The sequence below is a fragment of the Bombyx mandarina genome, chromosome 12 (assembly GCF_030267445.1).
Source record: "Bombyx mandarina strain Sakado chromosome 12, ASM3026744v2".
Lineage (NCBI taxonomy): Eukaryota > Metazoa > Arthropoda > Insecta > Lepidoptera > Bombycidae > Bombyx > Bombyx mandarina.
Genome location: NC_143219.1, coordinates 16,637,279 through 16,665,231, shown reverse-complemented (window position 1 = coordinate 16,665,231; position 27,953 = coordinate 16,637,279). Strand labels below are relative to the sequence as shown.

The window sequence follows — 27,953 nt, the reverse complement described above, 5'->3', positions numbered from 1 at the left end:
CAAAAAAGCTACAACTCCTAGACCATCACGGTTCGTCACTGTATGCCTTTATATCTCGCAGCATACAACTGTTTATTTTGTACATAATTTTTAAGCAAGAAGCACCAGTATCTACATACATAGGTAGTGACACATCGTGTAAGAACAAAGGAACTTTATTAGGATGCCAGAATCAACACTATGCCGTACATACAGTCAACAACAAAACAATTGTTCTTAAAGCAAATTATACGTTAACTTAAACTATATTACAGACAACAGCAAACTCGATAACACTTTACCATTTTATTAAACGTAGAGAAAAGATTGGATCAAGTCCGTGATAGAAATTCTAATGAGTACCTGTTTACTACAGTGAATTGTAACATATTATTTACGGTCCTACTTTGATGACAGAATATTATTTATTACAACAAAATATATACCTAGACCTAAGTACTTAGGAGTTATTTTTACATATCATAGGAACACAAGACTGAAGTGACTTACAAACTTTTAATTACATCATCAATAATCATCGTAGCCAAGTGAGTTGAAGTTTTTTTTATTGTCCGTGTTGGCGGACGAGCGTACGGCCCACCTGATGGTGAGTGGTTAGCGTCTTTCATGGACGTCAGCAATGCCAGAGGCAGAGCTAAGCCGCTGCCTACCGCCTAATACTCTCGACATTTCAATATTCTACATACATACGTACTTATATAACCATTTAACATATTGAGCGAGTTGTTTTCAATGTTTCCAGCAAACGACTACGGGGTGTAGTGGCACGTGTTGGTATATTGGTATGGTATAGTACATAGTATTCGTTGCCCTTTTCTATTTCATTCGTCATTAAAACCGGGTATAGGATTTTCAAGATTGAAAACATACTTGTTTTAATTTGATGTTAACTTTATTGAATAACTAGATGTGTTCTGCAGTTTCATTTGACATTAAATTTAGTGATTCTAAAATATGTAATGAGAGGGTCCACATTCCTGCACAGAACGTATTACTTTCCACGTTAGGCTGCTACGTAGAGGGCGTCCTTAGTGCACACTCATTTATTATCTTTCATATCTTTATGATCAATTTACATAATTACCTTTTTATGATTGTCGTTTCTTTCCAATATAACTTTATTGGTGTTCAAACCGTGAAATGAATATATTTTTTTAATTAGCAACAAAATCAAAAGTGAAACCGTAAAATGTAAAATGCAAATATAAATGTATAATATGTAAGTATACTAAGGTACCTCAAGATGAATACTGACAGTTTTGCTAGTTATTGCGTATGTAATTGCTTCACAAAAAGTAGGTACATTTAATCATCTATCCCATTATTTGCAAGTGATATATGTCTGAAACTTGGCCTTGTCAGATTTTAACAAACAAGAAAACTGATCCACAATACTACTCGATCGTATATCGATACGTCGATGCCACTATTACATAAAGCCATGAGATTCAGAGCTAAGTATCTCTACATTATTATCTAAGTATATTATTTATTGTAACGGGACATTGCAGACCTATAATTAATGTATTTATGCTAACCTATGACACAACATTTACAATGGAAACCTTTAAAAATAGCTTTACTTAAAAATAAATGTAATTAAAAAGATTTTTTGTATAAAATAAAGTCGCAACGGATAACAAAACAAACATTAATATAAACTGAATAATATGTTCAAGTTAAACTTGCATAACAGTTGTACGATCACCGGTACTTGTGAAAACTTATTACTAAGAGTCGGTTAAGATCATTTATTAATACAGTGCATACATTATCTTCATTTCACTGGTCTACTCATTTCCGACGCGAAGTATTCGAGCTTTCCAATTAAAAGGGTAGAATAACTAACTACGAATCTTATATCTTACAATCTAATGGGCCCCCACCTTGACTCTGGGGCGGACAATCCGTCCGGTATGCATTTAAGGCGATGGGCCGTGAGTTGTCCTGCTTGATAGTTGGCTTGTCGTAAATTGAGCCTTGAATGGAGCCTTAATGAATTTGCGTTCAACAGACGTGTGATCAAGCTCGCAGCGCACCTAGCGTTAACTGGTTACAGAAGCTACATCACAACACGTCCCCCATCACCACATAAGTGCCTCTATTGTACGTAATATTTTATATTACTTTTTTGCCGTATAGGCAGACGAGCAGACGGCCCACCTGAGTGGTTACCGACGTCAGCAATGCCAGCGGCAGAGCCAAGCCGCTGCCTACAAATCCGCGGCCTGCCTAAGTGTCGGTCTTCCTACCGATCAAATCGGAGCGCGTGATTGCCGGGGAGTGACGTGGGCCGTGTGCCCTACAACACCAATAGTTACACATATTTTGCGGGTTATTAGATTTTTTTACTTCTACTACTTGTCTTGTCCTCCGACAATAAACGTCGCCATTCATCCCGGCGTTGTGCAACACCCTGCCAGTCCGACACTTGGAGCTCACGTAAATTTCCTTATACAAGCGTCAGTTTGAATTTTATTACAAGATGTTATTTATTGATCGAGGAAGTCGTTCGTGTACAACGTGACAAGTACAGTATTATATAAGATCGGTACCGGCCTGCGGGATTTGATCGCTCAATACGAGTAACATGCCTACACCGGACGTCTTTTCATTTAGATCATGACTCATTATGTAAATTTATCATTACTTTTACAATTATTTATTTATGTCCTTCTTCACACTTCATATTCTTTACGCACCAATTTAAAACATGCAACATATTATTATATAAAAATAGATCCAAAACGCTAAACATGGAATGAAGTCAATTTGTACAGTGATAATGCCTATTTATTAACGGATTCGTAACATTATTTGGGTTTCGCTCGTCCACTCTCGAGTAGATTTCAGTTTATTAATAATACGAGAGTGACTTTGACTTCCGGATATTCCAATATAATCACAGCGAAAACAGTAAAGTCTATGAGATTCAATGGGTACGCGCTCTCGGATGGAAAATTAAATGTATTACGACCATGTAACCGATTATTCTGTATATCAATAGAGATAAAACTTAGCCTCTGCGTTGAACGAATAATTTTGACACCTGGGAAACCATTTAATCAAATGTTCTTGACGTGTATCTAGTGAACACAAAGCACCCGTGCTTCCAGTTTTCGTTTAGCCCGCTGTCTGCAGAGATTAGCTGCCAATACACAGTACAGTACGTGTGCACATCGCCTTACAAAAACAAAGCATTAGCAACGAAACACATTTTTGCTAAATCTGGTTGTAAACTGTAGTGAATCACTTGCGAGTAACACAAAACTTGTTCCAACTACAAAATAGAGGTGAACAAAAGTCGAGTGATGCTGCTAGGTCTGCTGCGAGCTGTGGATGTTTCCGTGGACATGTTGCGTGGGGTGTCCGGGGGGCGGGAGGTAGTGCCAGTAGGGGGGCGCGTCCGGAGCCTGCGCCTGGCACGCCGCGGTCAGACCCGCCCAACTGAACCTGTACGCGTAGCGCTTCCCGTGTACCTGCGCCCGGGAAATGCACACAAATAAATACGGATATGTTCGACGATGGCATACATGGCTTGTAGGAGCTCGCAGATTTTAGCCACTTTAGCTACCGTTCATTCCTACAAATGTTTAGTTCAGTGATTAACAACGCTAAAGATTTAACTAGTGTTTCTCTACGATCAATTGTATCTATTAGCTATAATGTATTTTTTGTTGTTGCTTTACTGAGTGGACGAGCTCACAGCCCACCTGGTGTTAATAGTTACTGGATCTCATAAACAACTACAACATAAATGCGCCACCCACCTTGAGATATAAGTTCTAAGGTCTCAGGACAGTTACAACTTACTTTACTACTAGTAGAAGTTACACAGAAACTAGAGATTGTAAAGCCCTTAACAGACCTATTCTACTAAGTGTTTTCAATTAGAAACATAAGTATATATCGGCGACTAGTATCCGAAGACGACATTTTAAAACGACCATGTGTATGAGTGCAGTTTAACGTTTAGATCGAAATAGACAAGCGACTCTGCGTCGGAGGGAGGCGCTACAGTACCCTGCGGTACAGGACAGCTCACCTTGCTCATGATGTTCTTATCATAATAGTACCGCAGCGCACGCGATAGTTTGTCGTAGTTCATGTTGGGTTTCTGTTTGCGCCGGCCCCAGCGCCGCGCCACCTCATCCGGATCCGACAGGCGGAACTCTCCATCACCAGGGGGACCCTGAAGGACAAGATATTGGACATCTTAATTATTATACCACAATTATCGGGTGTTCTGCGCAATTGAAGAAGGAGAATGACAAAGAATTTCCAACGCAATATGCTTCTTATTGTTTTATGTCTCTTCTCTTGTACTCCAGTCATAGTAAGATATTTAACAAATAAGATACCTCCCAACAGATCCCAGGAGCTCCTGCAGCCAGCTCCTCCAGCAGGAACTGCCAGAGCTGCACCTGTCCTCCTCCAGAGCGCGCACTCAACGCCGCATACCCATCTGAAACTCAACTGCTCTTTACATTTACGCTGCCTGCACAATGTACTGTACCAGCACTGGCCTCGTGACGGCCGACAGCGTGATGCCATTGTCGGCTTTGAGAAATGAGATCGAAGTCTGTTTTTTATTGGAATTTTAAACTGAAACGCATTCATGTTTCACGGCCGTTTAAGCAGGTAGGTAGTAGCAGCCACTTTCTCACTGACCCGAGAGGCGTCATGATAATCGCCTTATCGTTGCCGCTGACTACTCCTCGAATCCTAATCACGCAGGAGCCAATCACCACCGACGCCCTAGACATGTCCTTACAGATCCATCAGATCCAATAAGCTTTGCATTAGACACCTTTAGGAGTAGGGACCCCGGCAACCGTACACGTCGCGAACTCGGCAAAGAGTTCGACATGCAACCTAACCTAAGCATCAGCCCGTTGAGTTTCTCGCCGGATTTTCTCAGCGGGTCGCGATTCCGATCCGGTAGTAGATTTGTTCGCGGAGCAGCTACTCTTGAGTTGTTAGGTCTGCTTTGGAGGCGCTCGGGAGGTTGCTAGCAAAACCCACCCCTCCTGGCTGAGCTTAGAAACCTCGAGTGCTTTATTTAGTACTTTTTTGTATAGCCTAGAAAACGCTTTTATAAACCTTAACTAATCAATAAAACAAAAGACATGTCGCTCGAAGCAAAAGGAAGATTCAAATGAACCGAAGTATTCATTGATAAAACTCATAGCGTTAAAAAGAAATTTTATTTTTTTTATTTTATTTAATGTTATTATCTAATAACTAGGTATACATGTGATCAAATTGAAATAAAATTGTTGTACCGGAAACATCATACTGCTCTATCAAAAAAGTACCAGGAGAAGAACAATAATACACAAGAGTATGTATGCTCTTTCAAAAACGATATACACCTACGCCAACGAATAATCCAATCATCAAAACATTTTTTAAGCGCTTTTTCCGGACTTGAGTTCACTTCCCGCTGCGAATTCTCCTATAAGATCTCTATCGATTGAAAACGGGTGCTGCGAAGTGGTAATTTGAGTTTAAGAAAAAGAAAGAATTCGGCTGGAACAATATCTGGTGAATAAGGTGGTTACTACATGGTATTTGTTCAGTTTTTGGTCAAAAATTAATTCGCAATGATGGCTTTGTGCGAAGGCGTATTATCGTGCTGCAAGATCCAAGACTTCTCTTTCCTCAAGTCTGGCTTTTTTCGTCGAATTTGCTGTCTTAAACGCCGCACTACGCTCAAATAATATACTTCCTTTATCGTTTGATCTTCCGACAAGAATTTTGAGTGCACAACACCGTGATAGTAAAAAACAACACTCAACATTCAGTTTTCATTTTTGATCGACTCTGGCGTGTTTTTTTCGGTTTTGATTTAGTTGAAAGGCGCCACTTCGAAGACTTTAACTAGTTTTCATGTCACACTCGTAAACCCGCGTCTCACCGCCAGTAACAATGCGTTTCATGAATGTTGTGTGGGAATCGAATCGTTCTAGCATGCTCTCAGCGATTCTTATGAGATTGAGTTTTTGGAGAAAATTCAGGTGCTTTAAAGCAGCATGTTTCACATCCAAGTGATTATTTAAAATGGTACGGACTACTCCTGAAACATAGAAAGCTTGGCGGCTATCTTTCTCAAATTTGAATGAGAAGTTTCAATCCCTATTTATTTCACTTTTGCGATGTTAATTCCAGTTTACTGGTAGGACCTCTTGGGAGTCCGCCCGGGTAGGTTGTGAGTCCGCCCGGGTAGGTACCACCACCCTACCTATTTCTGCCGTGAAGCAGTAATGCGTTTCGGTTTGAAGGGCGGGGCCGCCGTTGTAACTATACTTGAGACCTTAGAACTTATATCTCAAGGTGGGTGATTTACGTTAACCACTTAACACTCCGGCTCCGGTAACCACTTAAAACTAGGTGGGCCGTGAGCTCGTCCACCCACGTAAGGTATAAAAAAATGACGAAAATGTTCAAGGTAGGACTCATTAAGCAGTAGGACGAACACACAAAAATGAATCATTATTGAATAGAATATTTGTAGCAAACAACGTGATAATGTCTGACCGTGGTAGAAGTGCTGGAGGCGTCTGTGCTCCGTCGTGCCCAGCCACAGCATCGCCGGGCTATTTCACACTTAGCATCATTAGACCCATGTCGTATGTATTTGTTGACTATTCTCATCAGTATTTTAATGTCATATTTTGCCGCAACGAACTCACATTTTGATTTATTTGGTGTAAATTTAACAATCACTTCACTTAATTTGTTGTAATAACATTACCTTTGTTTTTAAATATTTTTGAATGGATTTGTTTCACGTCACTCAACTATATTGATAATTATAAAATTGTATGAATTTTTGAAACCTTTTTATTGAAATGTCTTAACATAAAAGCAGAAGTTCATTAATTGTCTTGTATACAGATAGACAACACACAAAACAGTTAAGTATCACAATTTCTACTCTAGATAAGAAAAAGGAGATCGTGTGAACGTCAAATTGTTTTTTGAGACGATTGTTTTGTTTGGTGGGTATTGATGGCGTCAGGAAAACTACTTTTACGGCGGCAGCTCGCGTCTGTAATTATCATTTCACGTTTAAGTCTACGACTCGTGAAAACTAATGTAATGCGGTTGTGAGTTGTGAATAAAATAATTGGAAATATTTAGATTATTTCTTCCGAGTTTCAATCACGAAACAAATGAATGATAAAATAATAAACCTAGAGACGTCAGTGATTGTGATCGAATGTCGATGACTGGGCGAACACTAATAGGTAATCATAAATAAACGTTACACATTCACACGACCCGAAGTTATGAATTTCTCCTGCGTTATATGTGCCGGAACTACACGTACGTGACAACAACAATGTTACGTTACATTTTGAATGTGTTTAAAATAATGTTATGATTCACTGTCGCCTAAGCTTCACTCATTAAGACGTTTCTATTAATTACAGTACTTGGGAATGCCAATTAAACTATCGAAGTATAAATATTCAGCGCGTACATGTAAAGGTTACTGTTTAGAGTTTATAATTTAAAAATTTAACTGTTCAAGTTTATTAGTTACAATGAAGACCGATTTCAAAAGCGTAGAATCTGAGTCGTGAGTAATCCGGATATGCGGCCGGATGCGACACCGGAAGCGGACGAGTGAGGACGAGTGCTGCGACACACCATTGCGACCCCCTACCATCTACCACCTACCCCCTCCCACTACCCTCTCGTCCGGACTCAACTGAAATCCTTAAGATTTTGTGCTCTGTATAATAATATATCATTAGAGAGTGTTTAATTTATTAAAAACTAGCGACCCGCCCTCGCTTCGCTTCGGAAATTGTAATTTATTATTGATTTCTTTTATTATTTAATGGATGTTATTATACATATAAACCTTCCTCTTCAATCACTCTATCTATTAAAAAAAACCGCATCAAAATCCGTTGCGTAGTTTTAAAGATTTAAGCATACATAGGGACAGATATAGGGACAGAGAAAGCGACTTTTTTTTATACTATGTAGTGATAGTGATAATAAGGGTTACATTTTTATTACATATTTACACTGTCAATAACGTATTGACCTACTGATAACGTTTATAATACCTCCGATGTCTGACAAACCTTGACCCACTTGATCTTTAGTAAGTTTATCGTCGCTCGCAAACACCGCTAATGACAGGAACACTGACAAGCCGCTTGCATGTGACTAAATTATGTTAAAGTAAGTCAAACAATTTTACAGTTAAAAAATGTTAAAACAAAAAAATATATACTTAGATATCATAGCAGATAAATGAGCAGATATGACATTGTATAATAAGGATACACTGTTTCAGAAAAGCCATTTGAACCGGCCATATCTTACATGAAAGGCACGAAGGATCACCGAGCTAAATGCGCACTGTATTAAAATATTCCCTGTCTACCCTATAATCGAAGTAGCTTGGACTCGCAAGACAAGTAAATCACAGTTGATTTAATTAAGAGTAAAGCCAGTGTTCGGGGCGGCGCGGCGTGTCGGCCGCGGTAATCCACCCCTTGATGCCGTACCCTCGCCTGTACACCGGGGTGAAGAGTCGGGCTTAGCCTCACATGTAACTATAACAATTTAACGCGTCCGTGACCCGGCGCCGCGGCGGGATGGAGCGTCTCAACGAACTGATTACGAGTTCGAAACGAACCTATGTATATACTTAAAAATACGAAATTCATTTTCAGTTTTACCAAAAGTCGTAGTGTAATGAGAAATATGTTCAGAAGTGGTCACGGTTGGCTATTAGCAACATGTTGACATTAACATGAGTCCGTACGTACCAGAACTGCCTTTTAATATTGTGAGATTTAGGAGACGTCTTTAGAGAAGCCTTCGTTGCAGATACCATATATTGTTATACCTAGACACTACACCGCCACCGCGGCACCGGTCACGTTGAGATGAAGCGTATTTTCTCATCTAAGTAAGCCGCCCCTAATCCGAAGCAAAGTTTGAAAGGGTAAAGTTTATTACGCTGTTTAATAAGTTGCAAACGATTTTTTTAATAAACGAACTCGATCCATAATGTATGCGGTAGATAGCATCGCATGCATAATGCAGTAGTGTCCCGCGGTGTGAGGCCAATATAGAGCGCTCTCCTGCCGCCGCCGCCGCCGCCGCCCGCCCAGCGTGGGGTGCCACCCTCGACTCGCCCAGGATATCTTAATGTAACATGGCATTGTACAGTTGGTGCTGATTGTATCGCAACTTGTGATCGCCTTTTATTGCTGTCGAATACAAAATGAGACGGTCAGTGACCAGCGCTGGAATATCGGTGATGTTAGGCATCTAGCGAGGACGTCGCAGATTCCAGTTGAGGCTCTTTTTAATCTCGATTATACAAGAACATGTCGACGACAAGGCGTTGAACTAGAAATGAGTTGTAAGTTTGCAATGTTTGTGAATATTTAGAAGATTGATCGCGTTGTAGTCTGCTGGCTTGTATGAGAACAGTTCACCTACTGACTAGAGGATGCGTATTATACAAGTGAGTGACGTCGTCCACCTCGAGCTCCTTCTGTCGACGTAAATTACTTACTAGTGATAGGACGTCATGTGAGTCCGCACGGGTAGATACCCCCACCCTGCCTATTTCTGCCGTGAAGCAGGCAGCAATAATGCGTTTCGGTTTGAAGGGCGGGACAGCCGTTGTAACATTAAAATTGAGAAATGACAACTCATGTCTCAAGGTGGATGGCGGCATTTACGTTATAGATGTCTTTCGGCTCCGGTAACCAGATTGCACCAGGTGGGCCGTGAGCTCTCCGAACCGTCAAAGCAATAAATAAATAAAAAAATGGTACCGAGTATTGCTAGTCTCCAAAAGACGTTACCTATTTCTGTAGCAAAATAGTCGCGCAAAAGTTTGTATTATTTTAGTTGTGACTTCATGATCATAGTCTTTCGTGAGCACAATATGTGCCCTTGTGCCCGTGCCCGTGTGCGTGTCTAACATCTACTTGTGTTATGAACACCAGTGCTGTGTTTACACTAACCAGTCTCTAATTTTAAAATACTGTTTTTGTGGGAGAGCTTCGAAACCTTACCGACGCGGCGACGTGCGCGATATTCAAATTAATGGCACATGGCTGTAGTTTTATGTAAGAATATTGTGACTGATGATTGGTATTGAATTCCGATCCATGTGTTTATTACACATATACATTTTGTATGTATATATGTGTAATTTAAAGGTTTAAAACGAAACGATGCGCCAGCAGGGCCCTTATGTGGCCTGTTTTTTACTTTTTAGTAATTGCTTAATACAGTCGGGACGTAGTGTTTCTTCTAACAATTTATTTTCCGCAGCCAAAATTGTGATGATTTGTACACAAAGAAAACCGTAAGCAGTATGTTCTTCTGATCATATTCAGTTCGTTGGTAAACGACTGTTCACAGAAAAGCGTAATTTATTTTTGCGTGGTAATTATTAACTTAAATAATACTAAAATGTTTATAAGAACGTAACATTATACAAAACATGAACGGCTGGTATTTATTAGAAGGATGTGAGATCGAGGGCAGGTCATGTTGTTGTATCGCAACCGCAGACTGTTCTTAGAAGTATTAAGTGTGGTGCAAGTTGTGAGATCGAGCGATTGTACGACAAACGATGATCGCTTCTAGAGTGTTTTCATTGATAAATACGTTGTTACTACAATATTATGGGTGGTTTTATTAACTTGTTCCTTCATAGTTTCACAACTACTTATCGTATTTTTTTATTAATAAGGTTTAGTTTGGAGCGTTTCACTTAACAATTATGCTGCGTACAATGGTACGATGATTCAATAAATCTAATCAATGAATGGATTATTGAATGAATACCTTCGTATCTGTTCACCAGAATAACAATCAATCAAAAGAATCTTCAATGAACTCGGGGATTTACTTTATGGAATTAAAGCTACCAGAACAACCGGCGGAGACTGGCTTGAAACATAATTTTCATCATTAAAAGAATGAATCAGAAATATTCGAACAGTGAGGTCCTTCGAAAAGAATATGTGTATATATATATGTGGTATGTTTCCATGTGTGGTTTCCGTGTATTCCAGGTATGGCCAAACGCGGTAGCGGCCGCCCCACTGTTAAGCTGACACGTTTATAGACTGTGGTACATTAATCTTTATTACATTTTTTTCAATATCTGCTAAACTTCTACACTCTATAGATGTTAACGCTCCAGTTTATTACTTGGAACAATCGTTTTCCCGCTGTGTTCGCAAGAGGTGGAGCCCTGTTTAGGCGGGGCTTCCTAACACCGCGCCCACTTACAGTCAGGCACGTCTCAAATATACACATACTGAATTATGAAGTCAAACAAACTAGCTAGTAGAATTCATAAACTATCCATTACTTAAGAAAAATAGATGAGTCATATTGTAAGTGCTTCATTGGGATACAGAAATATCATTATATTAGACATACTCGTATATCTTCTGTGGCATTCAAAGTTCAATAAAGACCCAAAGACGACAATACTAAAGGATAAAGACGCTCCGTACATTTGTGTCGAGCGATGCGACGGCGTCCGTATACTGAATTTGAACTTAGCTCTCTTAACAACTTTCACGATGAAAGAATACCTAACACAGCTTAATAAAAATCAAACGGCAAAAAAATATAAATGACTGGTGTTAGAGCGCCATGTGAGCCCGTGCGGGTAGGAACCATCATCCCACCGACATATTTCTGCTGAGAAAGAGCGATGCGTTCCGTTTGAAGGGTAGGGCAGCCATTTTACTATAGAACTGGGATTTACAACTCATGGTTCAACGTGGGTGATAGCATTTACGCTGTTAATGTCTATGGGCCTCGAAAACCACTTAACACCAGGTAGGCCGTGAGTTCGTTTCACCGTCTAAGCATAAAATAAAAGAGAGGCTGTCAAACTGTCCGGTCGAATTGATTGGTAGCTCCAACGCGGGGTGCGAATTCACGGTTGAAGTCAGAATCTATAAATATAAAACATGTGCGGCACATAACACAGTTCTAAAGAAACACATAGCTCGGCTTAGCTCCGCTGGCCCGGCCACTAGTGGGTACAAGCGGACCATTACAATATGTAGGTATTATATAATAGTGTGTATTAAATACATATAAGGTATTGGTTAGCCCCGTTTTCACTGAAGCGAGAAAAAGCTTTCCTCGAGACTAACCGACACGCACCTGCCCCGATTCTGTAACAACTGACCTGAAGGCTTAAGCTACTAGTCCGCGACCCGCGGGTATCACCACGGGTATCCAAATTTACAGGCGACTGTTTCCTTGTCCGGTAACGGATCGCGTTTCTGTACAAAAGCTAACTGTTATTTGTCAAGCAATAGTCTATTGGATTTTTTAGGCGCTGATGCTCAGCTGTAAACACCCACTGAGTGTCTGGCCGGATCTTTTCAGTGTGTTGTGATTCTGATCCGGTGGTAGATTCAGCAAGGCAATGCTCTTGCTATGGCTAGTGTTATCAATTCTTTCAGTTTGAGCCCGTGAGCTTACGTCAGCAGTCCGAGCGTAGCTGGGATATCCCTTTTGGCTACCAGCCATTAGGTAGGGGAGAAAAGCTGCAGACGTTCCATTTTTAAGGGCTCCAGACAACTACAAGTTTAATATCCTGTGTTATTGGTACTAGAAACAATCTAAAACCCAAATAACATTTATAAAGATACGATTAGTGTGTCCATAAATCCGAATGCAGTGACTTGATGGTGACCCTGGGCACTAAACGATAATAACAGATATCGTATAGATCTCTGTGCGCGCACGCTGAACTGCGACTCTGAGATGGCATGTTCCCCACGCGGACTCGCGGCCACGCGGCGTGCGTGCCACATTCCTGCGCTGTGATTCAGCAGGCGTCAGGGTACCCACGGAATGTGAAAGCAGAGGAATCCGGTCCCGCGGACACAGGTTCACAGCGACTATCGTATAAACTAGATGTACATTACAAACTCATCTGAGGGCAAATGATAAAATAACGCCGATATTTTTAAGTTAATGTTTTGTTGTGTGTAGTTCGTGACAACTGCCTCTCCGAACAACCTTGAATAACATTTAGTTTTATTACCTACTTAGTATCGAAATGAATTAAAGAGATATACGTTCGAATGTATAGTTTATAATATACACATTTAAATATTTTGTAGAGTCGAATACAGATTTAGTATTTCTTCTTTTAGGTTTCCCTCCAATTATGTCTACTTTGATGTACATTGAAAATCCAAAACCTCAAGAGGTGCAAAGCATTTTTTTTAATGTTACAGGTTTTTTTTTAAATCAAACAAAATTGTTGTTTAACTCGAATGCTATGCTAAGCTTATATGTTTTTCGGAAACACAATTCAAGACTAACAATAAAATTGTAAAGTGACTAAAAAACGTATAAAAACAAAAGAAATGCTTCCCTCAGAATGTTCCCCCTTCCCGTAACGCCTCATTTCCATTTAAAGCCAATAACAAACCCGGTACTCGAGGCTGTGACCCCTTCGCTCCAAATTACATAATATTAACCTCAGAAATGTTATTTTTCTTTTATTATGAGTCTATTTTAGATATTGCGATTTTCAAAATAGGCCACACAAGCTATTCATTCTCCGAGTTTCTTGTTTGATTTAAGTCTTGATAAGTCCATGAACTAACTTGAAACCCTCAATGACGTTGATAGGTGTGGAAGTATCGAGTGGTGTGTTGGTAGGTGGTAGGGTTTAATACCACAAGACCTATTTCAGAAAAACATTGAAAGCATTCGGTATTGTTAAGTCGTTATGCTCCTGCCATTGCTCTTTTTCTTGAGAGACGATAGCGAGTCATCGTCAGGTGGGTCGTATACTTGTCTGCCTTCAATGGCCATTAAAAAGGACTTTAATTATGAAGGAGTAATGTAAGTGAACTAAAATAAAAAAACTACAATTAATAAATATGCGTATAAAGTGCCGCCGCGGCCTCGGGTATACCTAAAACTAATAGACACAGCCCACTGAGTTTCTCGCCGGATCTTCTCAGTGGGTCGCGTTTGCGATCCGGTGGTAGATCCTCCGAAGCACTGCTCTTGCTAAGGCTAGTGTTAGCAACACTCCGGTTTGGCTCCGTGAGCTCACCTACCTACCTACCACGTTAGGGCGAAGCTGAAATAGCCTCTCAAGGCTATCAGCATAGGTTGGATAATAATATACGAGGGCGGCACTGAAAATTTCGGGAATTAACGAAGTGACACAACATTACTATTTAAAAATGTATTTATTGCTTTTCGAAGTATTCTCCGCGAAATTTGACACATTTTTCCATACGATGGAACCAATCATTGAAGCAACCATTCCATTCGGAAGTTGGGGTCTCCAAAATGGCCGTTTTGTAGGCGTCCACAGCTTCTTCAGGTGATGAAAATCTCTGTCCACGCAATTTATTCTTTATTTTAGGGAAAGTATAGAAATCATTAGGGCTTAGGTCGGGGCTGTACGGCGGATGGTCTAATAATTCTATGTTTTCTTGCTCTAAAAACTCTTTTGTTCTGTGCGCGGTGTGAGAACTCGCATTGTCGTGATGGAGGATGACGCGGTGGTTGCAGTTCTCTTTACGGAGTTCAGAAACGACCTGTGGCAAACAAATGCTAGCATACCATTCTGAATTAACCGTTCTTTGTCCCTCAAGAGGAATAGTCGTAACATGGCCGGTTTTGGAGACAAACGTGGCCACCATTTTGTTTGCAACACTCCGTGAACGAACAATTTTTTTTGGCTTTAACTCATTTTCGAACACCCAAATTCGTGACTGGTTTTTTGTTTCTGGTTCGTACGCGTATATCCAGGATTCGTCACCTGATACAATGTTGTATACAGCATTTGAGGATCCTGCGTGGAATCTTTCGAGAGTTCTGACGCACCAAGTAACGCGAGCCGCTTTTTGCTCTTCACAGAGCGAATGCGGTATCCATCGGGAAAACAACTTTTTTACACCTAATTGTTCATGCAAGATTATTTGTATTTGACTCATGCCAATGTCTAAAGTTGCCTGAATTTCGCGGTATGTCACATGTCGATCTTCCTCAATCAGCTTACGCACAGCATCAACGTTTTCTTGGGTGACTGCAGTTTTTGGACGACCTTGACGGGGATCATCACTGAGCTTGACACGTCCACGTTGAAACTCAGCAAACCAGCGATAAATTGTGGTTTTGGATGGGGCTTCATCACCAAATGCAGAAATCATCCGGTCAACACACTGTTTTTGTGTTAAACCACTTCTAAAGTCATAATAAATCATCGCTCTTGAATTTTCTCGAGTCAATTCCATTTTCTCAACGACTAAACAAGTTTGACAAAACCTCGTGACAAGACCGAGAATCTTTTTTTAAATAAATAAATGGTATTCGATTTTTAAAACCAAGGAGTTTTCAATTAAAAATATTTTAATATGACAGAAACAGTGGAAATATTCCATTCCCGATACTTTTAGTGCAGCCTAGTATACCTATATATACCTAACTGCTTCGAGCGAGGCGGCGGAGTCACCTTGTGTTGATCGATTCGAGATGATCCTCCCATCTCCTTTTTTTCATTGCACCTCCCGCGATCGGAGCAGAGTTCATCCATATTATCTGGAACCGCTGCCTTCATCGACAGTGCGTTTCCAAAGATCATACCATCCGGTTTTGGAATGAACTCCCCTCCACTATGTTTGCCGAGCGCTATGACATGTCCTACTTCAAACGAGGCTTGTGGAGAGTACTTAATGGTAGGTAGAGGCTTGGCTCTGCCCCTGGCATTGCTGACTTCCATGAGCAACCGTAACTACTTACCATCAGGTGGGCCGTATGCTAGTCTACATACAAGGCGATAAAAAAAAACGTATCTGTGGCCTTTGGTAATTAAATAATACCGGACTGACGACTAGTGGCAAGACAACACTAAGACAAAAGGCGTGACCGGATCCACACGTGCTTGCAGAGCGCTGCCACCCACCTCTACACAACAACACTGGAATAATAGGATAGTTATGTTAACTATCCATAGCCCAATAATAACTAATAGGATAGTCATAATAGCTATCCTATATAGTTATAATAATAACAAGGCGGGCGTGACTTAGAGTCGTATGTAACCGAAAATGGCGCGTTTGTTCTTATTAAATTGAAGTCAATTAATTTAATGGCGCCGAGGAGGCGAGACTAAAACGAATCATGCTTCTCGGAAAACTGTGAGAAATAACAACATTTTATGAATTAATCATAAATTTACAAGTTTACTATCGTAATGGATTTACGGTTAAATTAAAAACGGTCTTACAATGTATGACTACCTTGGCGAAAATTTTAATCTATCTATTAATTATTTATTAGCGGCCATCTCGGCAATACGTATGTAGTCTCGGCGAGCAAAGTTGACATTGTACAATCAGGTACGCAAGTAGTATGCTTTCGAAGGCAAAACAAAACGATTATTTAATCATCTTTTGTAGAATTGTATACGTTTTTCCAATAATTTATAAGCATAGGATACCGCTTAATATTTTTGGAACCTACAATTTCCAGAAGCCTTAGTCTTAGTGTGCGAGCACAAAGCGAGGACGCAGTAGTTGATTATAATAATAACCTCGGGTTTTACTAACGCACTTTACTACACACAATCACGTACAAATGTTCTATGTTCTAAATGTTATTGTTATATGTTAATGTTGCAATTAGTAAATGTTAATGATAAATGTTACGGTCGCGAAGACCGAAACCGACTTCCGCGGAACCAGGTCGTTATAGAACTGTTGTTACTGTTCAACTGCAACTTTAAATAAAAATGCAGTGTGGCGTTATTGCTTGCTAACATGTTCACAGCGAACACAGCCTTAACACTTAACTAGAATTCGTTTCTTTGCACTTGATATCATTTGGTCAGAGTATGTTGAAGTGACGGGAAATCCCATAAATCGTTAAGTTGAGATGTAAAAAAGGTTTTCGACGTAAGACTGTAAATGCCAAGGTGCAACAAGCGCCGTCCTTGTTCCACACATATAGCGAATACTTCATCATACTTGGCTGATGGGCTGACGGCCCGTGTGCAGAGCGTCGTGGGAGGGTCGAGCTGCGAGTGCAGACTGCGGCTCCACCAATAACAAGTCACAAATCCGGTACACAAGCTATATTTAAGTGTATTAAATAAATTTTATGTCAATTTTATTTGAAATTGTCGTTTTGTGAAGATCGTTGTTTTGAATTTAGGAACGTAATTTAACTTTAAATCAGATATTGTTTTTTTCCAACTTCATTTTGGTTTTCTTTGTTAACTTAATCACCTAATAAATAACTCAAGGCTGCAATAGTTTTTATTTGCACAAATACGAAATCGCCATTTAACAGGCTAACAAAGGTCCGGCCGTTGTGACAAGTTCCCGTCGCGGCGAGCGCGGACGCAGCAAGGTGTTCAGTGCGTTCAGCTCTCTTCAACAACGTCAAACGGTATCCAAGAGATAACCGAACGTTACTTACCACCAAAAAGACCCATGAGTCAGGGACAGTCGCTCAGGGTCCTCAGTATTGACGGAACGCAATTGATGCCGTGTATCAGTGGCGGATTAAAGGTCCAGAGCGCCCTAGGCAATCACTTTATCGGCGCCCCTGTACCGGCCATAAATGGCCATCATAATACTATAAATTTTAACTAGTTGTTTTTGCAATTACGATGACGTTGTATCATCAAACCCTAGACTTTAATAGACCAGGATAAGTACAAGGGGTACTTACGCTAATGCGCGAATGAAATACAAACAAACCCGCAATATTGCATAATACGAGTATCTTGATGCTTGTGCAATATAATCTATCATAGATTTAGATTACAGATCAGCATTTAGTTCTTAATCGTCGATGTGTTATTTTCTTTATTTATTTAAAAATTCTGAGCTCGCGTGCCTCTTGTAACTACACGCCCCTATGCACGTGCCTAGTTTGCCCTACGGATAATCCGCCTCTGGCGTGTATTTAAACAAACACGGACTTACATAAGTGTCCTACCTGCAGCTCTGAAGTTCTTGATTAGAATGACGACAACTCTAACAGCGCTTAAAGTGTATTGTATGTAGGGTTTGCAGCATACTGTTGCTGGTCGTGCCCCGTAGTATCGGCTCTGGTTTTTATTTTTATTTATTGAATTGAGGGGTAAACGAGTTCAAGTGTGCATGTGTAGTACAATGGACGACGTCGCCCGAACAGGCAGGGTGGTGGTACCCCAGTGCGAGCTTACGCAAATCATATTTTTTACAGGTTTATTTTATTAAACGATGTTATTCCCTCATCGTGGAAGTCATTCGTGAAAATGTGTTAAAATACGTATTTCACTTGAAAAATTTTACCTTCTGGCGGGATTAGGACATCGGGAGAGTCGCACTGCTCTATACGAGTAGGTATACCTGACGCCTTTTACATTTAGGTAAAAAACTTTAGGGCGCGACGTCCTCAGACACGCATGTATACCTGCCGTATGGTAACCAAACCTTTAGTATACAAAATGTATAATATCTCGCTGTAGAGTCTATGATGGGCTTATCATCTGGATAAGCGGATAGCTGATCTCATGCCACTAATATCTTAGTAACGTTGCGCACAGTATTTTTTTTAAATTAAATAAACCGATTAGCATTTCAGTATAGACTTATTACTTAAAAACAGATTAGTCAACCTTCCTAATCCTCAGAATGGCTTGCGTTAGTTGAAGTGGCGAACTTTCTCCTATACTGAGAATATTATTTGCAACATTGATTGGCGGCGCGAGGTCCGTCGCAGAGAGCCATCGTTGCGTTAATCATCATTACTCATTACTGTGAAACGGAACTGTAGTTAGTCAATCTTTGGTTTTATTTCGGGTAGATAAGCTATCTTAGTCATTTTTCAATTCAAAATTTTTCGTAAATGAGATTTTTTTGTTGTAAATGAAACAGCTGGTGTGTAGGTACCTCAGCGGTTATCGCAACACACAGAGAGGACAACGTGAACACTGTCGGCCTACTCCAGACATGAGGTCACTGTCTCAATTGTATGACTCTGTGTAATGGCTGTGCCGCTTCAGAGAGGAATTAATGAATGAATTGGCAGAATATAGGTAAATATGTGTGCAGGAGAATGTTTATGAGTTTACCTCCGAGGATTCGCAAGTCGAGTAGGGAGAGCTTGTGGCTTTTTATTCGGGGCAGGAGGTTTGCTCGCTTTGAGTCGGGGCCGTGAGGTAGATCTCACTGAATGAACCATCTGCTACTTTTCGGTCCGAGCATTCGATTTTCACGTTGAAGGGCTATCAGAGGGCAGTAGCTTTAGCTCGTATCAAATGGGTCGTCTTTATCGGTATTCAAATTCAATGGCAGCAAATGCTTTATCTAATTAAATACGTCAAAAGCGAATGACTGAGCGACGAAGAAACAATTAGATTATAAAATAAAAACTTTCGAATTTATTAGATGCAACTACTCATGGCGGCGGCTTATTAAACGGTCGGATAAAAAGCTTTCTGACTCAAAGCGATCATCATGCGACATCGACCTCTTGTCTTAATGTGGGAATCCACGACGTGGTGTAAGTGGGCTCGAGGAACTGATCACCTAAAGCAATATGAGAAACGTACAGGCCGAGCTGTAGTGGTACAACGATCACCAACGACCTGCGTTCATCTGGCGACCACGCCGCGGTCTACTGCGGAAGTGAATCAATATTTACCCGGAACTGTGTGATTCATTTTAGTTGATTCAGTAATTCATCTACTGACATTATTGTTCGGCCACCAAAGCTAGTTTAGTCATTCGATCTAATTTTAGTCGCACGTGGCGTGAAGCACCTGATTGCGGCGCCGGCGCGAACCACGCGGGAGAGCTGTGCAATACGGTAGATAACACCCCGTGTAGCGCGCTGTGTAGAGCCGCGACTAGTTTGTAACTTATTTTCCTCGTGTGACCCGAATGTTAACTGTTCTTGCGGTATGACAAACGAAAACTACAATTACGCAACGCGTGTTGGCTCACTGCGAGTATATTAATATAACATATGTCTTTTATTTGCATAGTCATATTATGTTAATAATATGACTAGGTATGCAAATTTACAAGGAATTCATTCGTATTTCGCTTCTACGCCCTAACAACAGAATAGATGTCTGTGGTAAGCAGTTGGTTATTTATTACGGAATTAAAATAAAAAACAAACTGTCCTACACACCTTTTTACTTGTTCAAGCATACTTAATCACTTGAATGTCATTTTATAAGAAAGTTTTCTAGAATTAAAAATAATATTTGTGAAAGAACTAACACACGTAAAAACTATTAAGCAGACGATTTTATGAAAATATTAAAATTAAATTTGTAACCTTATCGAGATAAAAGAAATCTGAGAGTCAGACCTTCAATTTTATTAGCGTTATAATCTGAGCCAGCCCAATGACACAAGTTATAATTAAACGAAATGGTGATCATTAAATCTCGTTCAACGATTAATTCAACTCTAATATCATCAGTTATATCGTTTTTTATTTATTAATTAGAAGTGGTGAAAAATACCTCAATTTAATTGAATTCTTAAAGATCTAAATCAATCATCGCTCGAAACTCGATAGGAATGCAAACGTTCCGATGACAAATGATGGAATCATTTTGTTTGCTGCTGAAATTCCCCAGATATTTGGCAACTTCCGATTATTACTCGGTGCGTAAACGACCTCATTATTTTGAATCATTACGAGAAAATGAGATTTGGCGCCAAATTCTTTTAATTCTTCACGGATTATTCGGACAAACAGTTTACTTTTTATGTCTAATGTTCTGTATAAATAAAATAACCTTAATTATATTTTTGTAAGCTATAATGGATGGATAACACTATTCGGTATGATTTTTAGTGACAGGATCGCATATGGAGGAGGGATCACAAAAGCTCAACCTCTATCGTTTCAAACAGGAGCCCCTATTGTCTGTAGGTAGTTGGGAGATAGGTAGGAAACAGATTACTGCCACTGTGGAAAACTCGATGAGGCCGAGTTCCCACAAGTCCAACCCTCGTGGTCAGTAACCGTGGAGACTATCTATGACCTACCAGATTTATTCTTAACCATTTTTTAGTTCTTATCTAATATTTTTACTTCATTTCAACTTATTGTTTTTACTTAACATTTCCTGAGAGTCAGGGGCATGCCCATATCTATGTTAAAGACACGTTCGCACATTGATGAGTTGAGATAACATCTTTTGCTTTGGGGTGATTTCTGTCGATTTATAAATCTACTGGGACCTAAGGGGGAAATGAGAAACGATAAGGGAGTCGAAAACTGTGTTATCTGATAAGTACTTAAATTGAATGATATTATTAGTTGTAATAATAAAGGCATGTGCGTATACGTTGAGCGCATGACTTAAAGATATCAGCCACATAGGTATATCAGACGTCAATTTAGAAGTTACAAGCCCCGGCCAGAAGAGGCAGTGGTCCGACAGTATTTCTTGTGCGTTCTTACCTTTACAAACTACATATTCACTTCTCGTAACATGTATGGTCAAAAACACGAAAACAAATTGAAAATTAATACTATAGACATACATATTTGGATTATATTAATTCATTTGAAGCATTTCCAAAAAGAAGGAGGCTTTACTTTTGAAATATTTTAATTAACCACATAGTCTCAGATTAACGTAGCTAACCTGAGTTAAATGGTTACCCGATTGTTAATCTACAGAACTAAAAAACGATGTCGAAATCAACACTACAGGAGGATTCTAGGATTATTTTCATATATCAATTGAATTGTAAGAATATCATGTATTTTTTCAGATTAAGTCTGATTTCCGTGAAGTGTTATTATAGTCAAACCACAGATAAGTTAGGCACGCATTGAAGATTACCTAAGTGTTCTCTACTGACCATGAACAGACCCCAATTACCCATCTAGTAAATCGAAGTAAAAACCAAAAGTTACATTTCGTAGAACACAGCTGAGTCACTAACCGTGAGAGATGAATGGAACTCACGCGTGCTGCGAAAGTGATTCATCGCGCGCTCATTCATGAGTTTTTTTGGCGCGCTTTTATACTGCTTACCGTTACATAAGATAGATGGCGCTTTTGTCAAAATTCAGTAATAATATTTGAAGTTGATGGTATGCAGTGCTTGTGTATTTTTGTAGTACTTACATAATATAAAATATATAGATGGTCTATCAACAGCGTGTAAACGTTTTAAATTCATTTCGTTTAGTAAGTACTATAAAATAATATGAATTTGAAATCGGCCTAAAGTTTTTAATTAATTTCTTTTTCACTTTTATTCTATTGTTTATCATAAGTTCATATATGTATATTAATACGTGAAGCAAAAACGTTGTATCCCTTTTTACGTAAATTGCGCGGACGGAGGAGTATGAAATTTTCCACACTTACCTATAGAGAATATAGAGAAGAAGTGCACAATGCTAATATTTTTTTTTTTAAATAATGCATAAAAGATACATTAAATCAATAAAGAAAACATTACACACATTATATACCTCCATGTATTTGACGCACACACGCATGCATACTATTTATTGTCAAACTTTTGTTCTTGACGTTTGTGGTCAAATTGAGAATAGATTAAATATTGTTTGTCTTTATTCATATTTTTTTATAGTGTAGCCTTGGCGAAATTTGTGATTATAGAAGTATAAAATACAATCATAATAGTGTACCAACTTACAATTCCAATTAATTATAGTCGAATTTCGACTACTGCGGGACCTCTAGAATTGTTTAAACACTTTATTTTTTATATTTATAATATATATTACATGTACGTATCGATTCATAGGTGTGTTTTGTGCATATATGTCCACAACTACTACTATTTTAATTTATTCATTTTTTAAATTAAAAAATAGTCGTTTAATAAGAACTAGAGGTTCCGCAGTAGTCGAAATTCGACTATAATTAATTGGAATTGTAAGTTGGTACACTATTATGATTGTATTTTATACTTCTATAATCACAAATTTCGCCAAGGATACACTATAAAAAAATATTAATAAAGACAAACAATATTTAATCTATTCTCAATTTGACCACAAACGTCAAGAACAAAAGTTTGACAATAAATAGTATACATGCGTGTGTGCGTCAAATACATGGAGGTATATAATGTGTGTAATGTTTTCTTTATTGATTTAATGTATCTTTTATGCATTATTTAAAAAAAAAAATATTAGCATTGTGCACTTCTTCTCTATATTCTCTATAAGTGTGGAAAATTTCATACTCCTCCGTCCGCGCAATTTACGTAAAAAGGGATACAAAGTTTTGCTTCACGTATTAATATATAGATTGAAGGAGCATACAAAAGCTACACTATGATAATCTCCCATCACACAATATTAAACAACCTACAAACTACTGAAACAAAGTTTTCTGTAAACGTGCAAAAAATATAACGTGTATTTCATATGGAATATACCAAATGTCGCAAAAATTATTCATAATGAATATTAAATACGATGTTTTCAATGTTTTTAAGCATATGTCATCTTAAACTACCAACTGGCGCTAATCAGGATCTCCACAATCATGAAAATGCAAGGACTTACAGTAAATGTACCTACTCATTAAATAAATTATACCCTGCTGAAAAATCTCCATAACTTTTTGCGGACCAAGGCCTGGTTATATATTTAAATACATGATATGCACAAAATCCATAATATGTAAGTATAAAATTTGTGGATCACATCTTGAATGTCAGTTCAACTCAGTTCAATAATTAGACGTGTAGACAAGACGCTAAAAAGCTAAAATTGAACACTAGACAAATACAAAATTCTATAAAAGTTGTCTACAAAGGGACGAGTAGTATACTACTCTGAGGACGCTGCTGCCCCTTCCCTGCTGAATGAACCCCTTAGTCGCTCACGGGAAGAGATGCGTGATGCCATTCTAGACCAACACCGGCACTTTCAACCCATAGATTCATCTAATACCTAACATAGATATAATTACTGCCTAAACTCACGTTGTTCAGACGGAGTGCTAGAAGAAGCTTGGTGCTCTGGTAAAGGCGGCGGGGGCGGTAGACCAGTGGCACTGGCGTGAGCGTGTCGGATGTATGCGTCGTATATCCGACCTGCTTGCTCATCCCCGGAACACACCTGGAGAACATTACTTCAATGTAAGAAAACTCTAAATGCTGGTGTTTGGATTTGGCTATTAGAGATGTCGTATTTCGCGCAGGGCTTAACGTACCTACCTACGTGGGGCTGATGTCACTGTCCCTGAACCTCTAAAGCAACGCTCACCTTTGATCTTTATGTAGTTTAAATGCCAGTATTTTATTCCTATATCCAAGCAAATTGTAAACAGCTGGACGATTTCAGAGACTGCCTCAGGTAAATGGCTACCGGAGCCTTGAACACATATATACAATTGTTCGATTACCTCCGTCCACTGCTGCGCAGTGAGCGCTAGAAGGTCCTTGCCGGTGTCCGGCAGCAGGTGTCTCCGCGGCGCCGCCACCCTGAAGGTGCGAGCCACCCATCTCACGCACCGCATCACGTCGCTTCTGTCCCATTTCTCAGGATCTGACAGGAGAGTAAATACATTATTCAGGGAAGCGCATTGCATTTACGGCTGTGCTACCTTTCAGACCGGAACTAAGGATTGAGAATGAGAATGATATGAGAAATCTTTGCGATTTTAATTTTATTATCCGATGTTTTATAGGCCCAATTGCATTAGAAATCGTTTTTTTTTTATCAAAGCTAGTAACCCTTAGGAGGCTGTGCCAGCGTAACCGAGCGAATACGTGAACTCTTGAGGCTCTAACCTGGGGAGAAAATCGTCTGTGCGTCGTGGCACGTGGCGACCATCCGATGGAAAAGTCTCCAGTAAAATTAATTATTTTATTATTATCAGCAAAAACGCAACTACGTACAATATGCTAGGTATAACATCGAACGAATCGATCAACATTGATTAAGTACCTCTATATAGAAAATGGAAATAGGCCATGACTATTCAAATACAACACGCGATCTGAATTCAGAGCTTCGATTTGAAGTCACAGAAGTTAACAGAATTGTTAACTATTGATAAAACAATTATTTAGTAGTGTGACGGAAGCCGTCGGTGTGCTGATGCTTCTTGTGCAAAATACTTACCACTACCGTTACCATTCGCGCCTACGTTTAAGCAAGGATTGTTCATGAGCTACCACGGTAAAAAGCCGCTAAGCGAAGTTTTTATATTGTTATGAGCGATTCGCTACTCACTGCTTCGAGGTGCAGGTGGGCGAGCAGAAGCTCAGCAAAGGGTTGGGATTTGCTAACAGCTGCCCGAGCATCTCCGCAGGAGAGCTACGGCAGCTGTTTCGGGAATGCATCTACTATCGAATCGGAAAATCCAGCGAGAAACTCAGCGGGCTAATGCATGGGTTAGGTTGCACGTCGAACTCTTTGCCGAGTTCGACGAGTACGGTTACTGGGGTCCCTAAATCTGTACTTAGTGCTAGAGCTGAAGGCGTCTAATGCAAGAGTTATTGGATCTGATGGATCCGTAGGGACGTGAAGACTAATGTTGCCTCGACGAATCTCATATAAATACGGTTTCTAATTATATAATTAAACAAATATTATGAAACAATATAATTAAATGGATATTTGAATGATTTAGATAACAGTATTATCTAAACTACTTACTTTTACTACGTTACTTACTTTTTATTTAAAAAAAAATATAACATCTGGACAATTATGCAGGTGGTTTGATCGAGAAATATTAATGAAACGGTAGATAAGTTAAAAAGGTTGAGGATTTTTTTTATATTTCACAAAATACATTTTTAATAATTCGACTTCACTAAAAGTGCCGTTTTCAAGGTTTTTCTTTATTTTGGTGAGTTTCCAGTTACTTAAGATTAATATACAATTATGTACCTCCTATCCTATGAGGGAATCGTGACTTCAGGCAGTCTTTATTCTCTTTAGTTATCATCGGTGTAAAGTAATTTTGACAGCGGAATAATAATTAAAACGGCAAATATGATATACTTTAAAATGATCTGGTGGTAAGGCACCATGATGGACTGGCTTTATGGTGGCAGCTGGAAGCTACTGAACGCTACCTGCGCAGGTAGCGGCAACGCAATTGAACTCGGGCCCGTGCGCATTAACTTTACGGCACTCGTATTATTTATCAAAAGATAAAATTACTGTTGCTGTGTGTAACAACATTAATATAAATTGATTAAATGAGTTTGTGAAATGTTGTTATCGAACATCTCTGAGTTGCATAGCGACATGTAAAACTAGACTTTGAGAGCTTTAGGACCATTTGTGGAACAATTTGCTGCAACAAATTGCTGCTCTAGTGGTGCCATTTTATTAAACATTTGATAAACATCCCAACACGAAGATACCTTTCAACGTTTCATCAGCATAGTATTCAATAGTTTTTGCTACAAACAGTTGTGAATGAAACATCTACTGAATTAACCAGTACAATGTGACAGCAAGGAATACGACATAACGCAATCCGTGACAACTTTGAGGTAGATAGCTGGACGCTTTCAAATGTGATTGAGATAGATATGAGATTAAGCAGTAAAACAGTTTTAAATCATAAATAGGTACTGGTACATATCAGATTTGTAGAGTTTTAGCAAATCGCGGATATAGTTAAAATATATAATGGTTTTTCTCGTAATTATTACATTTAAACTCAACTCAACTCTAATTTTGTAAATTAATTTCAAGTTTAAATTATAAATGAAATCAATAAGAAAAATGATGATGGTATGATGCTATGATGGTATGGTATGATGGTATTGGATTACAAGTGAGTTATATTATGCGTTATTACAAAATGATGAGTTGTCTCTTGTTTTAGTGTGAAATTCAGTAACATATGAAAGGTATGTAGATATTAAATATTAAAATGTGTTAATTATATTTGTCAATTGTCGGATGTTTCAACCTATTGCTGATATTGTTGAACAAAAGTAATTCAAAACAGCCATATGTTAAACATTTTCAAATTTTAAAGAATATAGTAAAGAAAATCTGTCTATAGCCAGTAAAATTAGAGGATATATTTGTTTGTACATTCGTACACGTGCGTTTTCACAGTGGGATGAACTTTGAATATGATTTTCAATTACTTGAATAAGAAGGTCTTATTGGACTAATTTTTAATATTTGTCTAAAATATGTCACTTTTCCTCATTATTCCTTCGTATAATTCCTGAATATTTTCATTTAATTTTATTGAAAAATTGGATGATAGTAATTTGTGTTTAGGTTATTTTAAATTTAAGTAGACTTTAAAACCAGCAGTTTTAAACATTTTAAAGACTAGTTTTATATTTGCTCTGAATAGACATTTCTAATTAAGTATTGATTCTGGTTAAAAAAACAAGTTTTCATTGAATTATCATCAAGAATTATGAATCATAACCTATTTCAGCTGTTTGGCGGAACATTTTTTGAACTGTAAACCATTTAAACGAAAATTATCAAACTAAACTACTTTTTTGGTCTTATTGCTGTACAGTTCAAGTAAAAATGACAATGAATTTAAAATTAAACTTAAACATCGTCTGTATTGAACAGCTTTTCACGGGACTCTTCAACCTCCAGGAGTTATTGGCCAATTTTATTGAAATAATCCCCACAAATAACATGCACTTGACGTAAAATATTGCGCAAACTTGAACACGGCACTGATCACATCACAAACACTGCACATTACCGGCTGGCACGGTCTCGTCCTCATTGTCGGAGCCAGGAGTCGTGGACTCCATGCAGGCATGTCGGGGCGCCAGGGTGATGTCTCGCTGGAGAGCAGGCCGGTACTAGGGCTGCGGCGGGCAGACCATCGCGGTTTTTATGCAAGACCCCGCGTCACCGCGTCACCGCGTGACGTATCCATTCGTCAGCGCACCGCTCAAGAGGAAAACGTTTTC

At 39.0% G+C, this 27,953-nt stretch overlaps 1 protein-coding gene across 1 annotated transcript; it reads right to left on the bottom strand.

The window, feature by feature from the left end:
* Window positions 1-139: 139 nt before the first annotated feature.
* Window positions 140-27,953, bottom strand: LOC114248173 (DNA-binding protein D-ETS-6). The gene is made up of 6 exons (XM_028181332.2): window positions 27,740-27,953; window positions 24,431-24,573; window positions 24,009-24,144; window positions 4,362-4,465; window positions 4,046-4,192; window positions 140-3,479 (listed from the first exon to the last, which is right to left on the bottom strand). The coding sequence occupies exons 1-6, from the start codon at window positions 27,789-27,791 to the stop codon at window positions 3,318-3,320; spliced, it is 744 nt and encodes a 247-aa protein (XP_028037133.2). The 5' UTR covers window positions 27,792-27,953; the 3' UTR covers window positions 140-3,317.

Excerpts from the sequence above, each read along its gene's own strand:
- LOC114248173 (XM_028181332.2), bottom strand. The coding sequence starts at position 27,791 with ATGGAGTCCACGACTCCTGGCTCCGACAATGAGGACGAGACCGTGCCA. Across the intron at positions 24,145-24,430 it reads CTGCGCAGCAGTGGACGGAG|GTGTGTTCCGGGGATGAGCA; the intron begins GTAATCGAACAA and ends AATGTTCTCCAG. Across the intron at positions 4,193-4,361 it reads CTCCTGGGATCTGTTGGGAG|GGTCCCCCTGGTGATGGAGA; the intron begins GTATCTTATTTG and ends CTTGTCCTTCAG.